This window comes from Bison bison, unplaced genomic scaffold, assembly GCF_000754665.1.
Source record: "Bison bison bison isolate TAMUID 2011002044 unplaced genomic scaffold, Bison_UMD1.0 scf7180017864109, whole genome shotgun sequence".
Taxonomy (NCBI): domain Eukaryota; kingdom Metazoa; phylum Chordata; class Mammalia; order Artiodactyla; family Bovidae; genus Bison; species Bison bison.
In genome coordinates, this window is record NW_011494681.1 from 1,950,546 (window position 1) to 1,953,886 (window position 3,341).

General features: G+C 47.1%; 1 protein-coding gene across 1 annotated transcript in view; it reads left to right on the top strand.

The window, feature by feature from the left end:
- The first annotated feature begins 859 nt into the window (after positions 1–859).
- GPNMB (glycoprotein (transmembrane) nmb) overlaps positions 860–3,341 on the top strand; it is a 27,068-nt gene continuing 24,586 nt past the window's right edge. Inside the window, exon 1 of the mRNA XM_010839048.1 lies at positions 860–1,195. Coding sequence (XP_010837350.1) covers positions 1,126–1,195 — 70 coding nt within the window. The 5' untranslated portion in view covers positions 860–1,125. The remainder of the gene's footprint in view (positions 1,196–3,341) is intronic.

Below are 3,341 nucleotides of genomic sequence, written 5' to 3' on the forward strand. Positions count from 1 at the left end.
GTGGCATATAGGCTTCGTTGCTCCGAGGCAGCACGTGGGGTCTTCCCAGACCGGGGATTGAACCGGTGTCTCTTGCACTGTAAGGTGGATTCTTAACCGCTGGACCACCAGGGAATCCCACAGGCTATGTATTTCTATGCCGCACTAGCACAACTGAAACAGAAATCACTATCCCAAGGTTTCCCCTCACCCCTGGTCAGGGCTTCTGTATGTTCTGAAAACGGTTATGTGGATGTGACTGAGAGAATGATCACGTACAGGAGAGTCATGTTGCCACATTTTCTGCACATTCTGTAGCCAGAAATGATTTGATAACAGTAATGTTCTAGGCAAGCTTACTTTTACATTTCATGTGTACTTTCTGTAACATGAAATAAATATGCTGTATGTGGCATGCAGTTTGCCCTGAGTGATACATAAATAAATGCTTTGATAGCAGTTATCAAAAATTATGCAGTTTGTTCCAAAAGTTAAATGGAATTGCACAGATACACTAAATGCACTTTCTTGAGTAAATTTCTCGACTACCAGAGGCTGTGCAGCTGTTTCAGTTACCTTTTGGCACAACATATGTTTATATATGTCATCCACAATTTCAAGTGATGAAAAGATTGCTCCCCATCTTAGTTTCCTCTCGGGGGAAGGGGATGTACAAGCACTAGCTAGCACTGGGCAGAGCTGCTAATCTAAATTACAGCAAAAGAAATATAATTGTGACTTTCAACATGATCTGAGTAAGTGAATCAGCAAAGGAACTGAAAAAAGTTGATAACCAATGAGGTTAGAGACTTTACTGGGGGAAAGATATCCAAACAGGCCCTATAGCAAAGTCCCTTTAACTAGAATATAGAATAACAACACTGAAATGGTGCGCATCTAAAAAGTGAATAAATAGATGCCAAGGGTGAGTGAGTCAGAAGCACATGAGTAGAAGTGGTTGAACTCCAGAGACCAGATCAAGCAATGCTGCTTAATACCATCACATGATCCACCCCGAGGCTCAGTATTTAATTAAAATGAAGAGTGGAGCACGGCAAAAACCAGAAGAACACTGTTGTTCTTAGTGGGTGAAGCCAGAGGAGTTACAAGTTAAACCTTGATTGCCTAGGTCTGTGAGAATTCAGCATGGAATGTCTCTACTGTTTCCTGGGATTTCTGCTTCTGGCTGCAGGATTGCCACTGGATGCTGCCAAACGTGAGTAACTCTCAGTTTCTGTCTTTAACCCATTCTCTGGCTATTGGCTGAAGTGATGGGTTTGTCTGAGTCTGCAGCTGGCCTTCAGGAAGCATTCGTGCTCACTTGTTTTCTCTGGAAATGGTTGCGGATGTTGAGAGCACGGCAAAATGCATTCAGTTCCATTCTTTGCTCCAGGGTCTTAGGAAGCGAAAGACGCAGGGCCCCTCTGTTGTGGAGGTTTCTTCTATCAAAATTGCTACCTGCTCTCTTAAAGACATTGGGAGGGTGGGGGCACGAAGGGCACAGTCTCTGGCTTGAGATCACAGAAACACTACCCACTAAAGTTTGTCTGGTTTTCATCCACCGGGATAGGGCCACAGAGGAACTGAAGCCCAAGTCTGGAAACAAGCTTTCTAATAATTCCAATCCAGAAGCTGTTCCCAGTTCTGCTGAGGGAATTCCCTGGCAGGCCAGTGGTTAGGACTCTGTGCTTTCACTGCCAAGGGCCTGGGTTCAGTCCCTGGTCAGGGAACTAAGATCCCACAAGCTGCTCAGCCAAAAAAAAAAAAGAAAATCCTGCTGATTTTTCACAGACCTGCAGAGTTTGCTGCCATTGTAGTGAGGTTACTGAGAAAAGAGCTGAAGCCCTGGGTCTCTTTTCTAGTTAGAGGCTGGGGACTTCTTGACAAAGGTGATGCCCAGACCAATGAGGAGCTGGTTTAAAAAGAGGAGTTTGTGACTGGAATGGAAGCCAGAGTTGTGAACCACCAAGCTCACAGGCGGCCCACTTGTCCAGTCCAGGGGATGTGTGGCCCCAGCAGCCCCCGTCCTCCAGGCAGAGGTAGTGTGGAGTGGGAGAAGGGAGTGAGTTAGATATCACCCAGAAGGTCCACTCTGCTTCACTTTAGTAGAGTAACGACCTTTGCAGGGTGAAAGTCCTGATTTTGCCAGATAACTCCACGAGGGGGCAATAGCCGGGGGAGGGGCAGAGGGAGGTAGGTGCTGAGAAGGGGTCCAGCATGTGTTCAGTTCAGTTCGGTTTAGTTGCTCAGTCGTGTCCAACTCTTTGCGACCCCATGAACTGCAGCACGCCAGGCTTCCCTGTCCATCACCAAGTACCAGAGCCTGCTTAAACTCCTGTCTATTGAGTTGGTGATGCCATCCAACCATCTTATCCTCTGTCATCCCCTTCTCCTCCCACCTTCAATCTTTCCCAGCATCAGGGTCTTTTCCAGTGAGTCAGTTCTTTGCATTAGGTGGCCAAAGTATTGGAGTTTCAGCTTTAGCATCAGTCCTTCCCATGAATATTCAGGACTGATTTTCTTTAGGATGGACTGGTTAGATCTCCTTGCAGTCCAAGGGACTCTCAAGAGTCTTCTCCAACACCACAGTATAAAAGCATCAATTCTTCAGTGCTCAGCTTTCTTTATAGTCCAACTCTCACATCCATACATGACTACTGGAAAAACCGTAACTTTGACTAGATGGACTTTTGTTGGCAAAGTAATGTCTCTGCTTTTGAATATGCTGTCTAGGTTGGTTATAACTTTTCTTCCAAGGAGTAAGCGTCTTTTAATTTCATGGCTGCATTCACCATCTGCAGTGATTTTGAAGCCCCCAAAATAAAGTCTGCCACTGTTTCCATTGTTTCCCCATCTATTTGCCATGAAATGATGGGACCGGATGCCATGATCTTAGTTTTCTGAATGCTGAGTTTTAAGCCAACTTTTTCACACTTCTCTTTCACTTTCATCAAGAGGCTCTTTAGTTCTTCACTTTCTGCCATAAATGTGTGCTACATAGTCCAGATGGTCCTGCCACTATTCAACGGGTGAGGAAACAGGAGCCCAGGTCTGGCTTTTCACCTGCTGGGCCCAGATCTAACATGGGAGGGTTCTGGATACAGATACACACATTCCTCTTACTTCTCCCTGCGAGAGAGAAAAGCCCTGCAATGAAGTGCAATCCCGGCGGGTGCTGGGTGGTGGAGGAAGAGAGGGGGCCACTGCTAGCTCACGAGCAGGCCGGCCGGTTCCCCAGGAGGCGGTGGGACTGATGGGGGAGCTGGGGGCGGAGGGCCGGCTCCAGGAGCCCGTAGTAGTGGTGAGGTCTTGGATAGCGAATGGAGCGAGAGAGAGGGAGAGCATCAGGGGGCCAGGGTTCT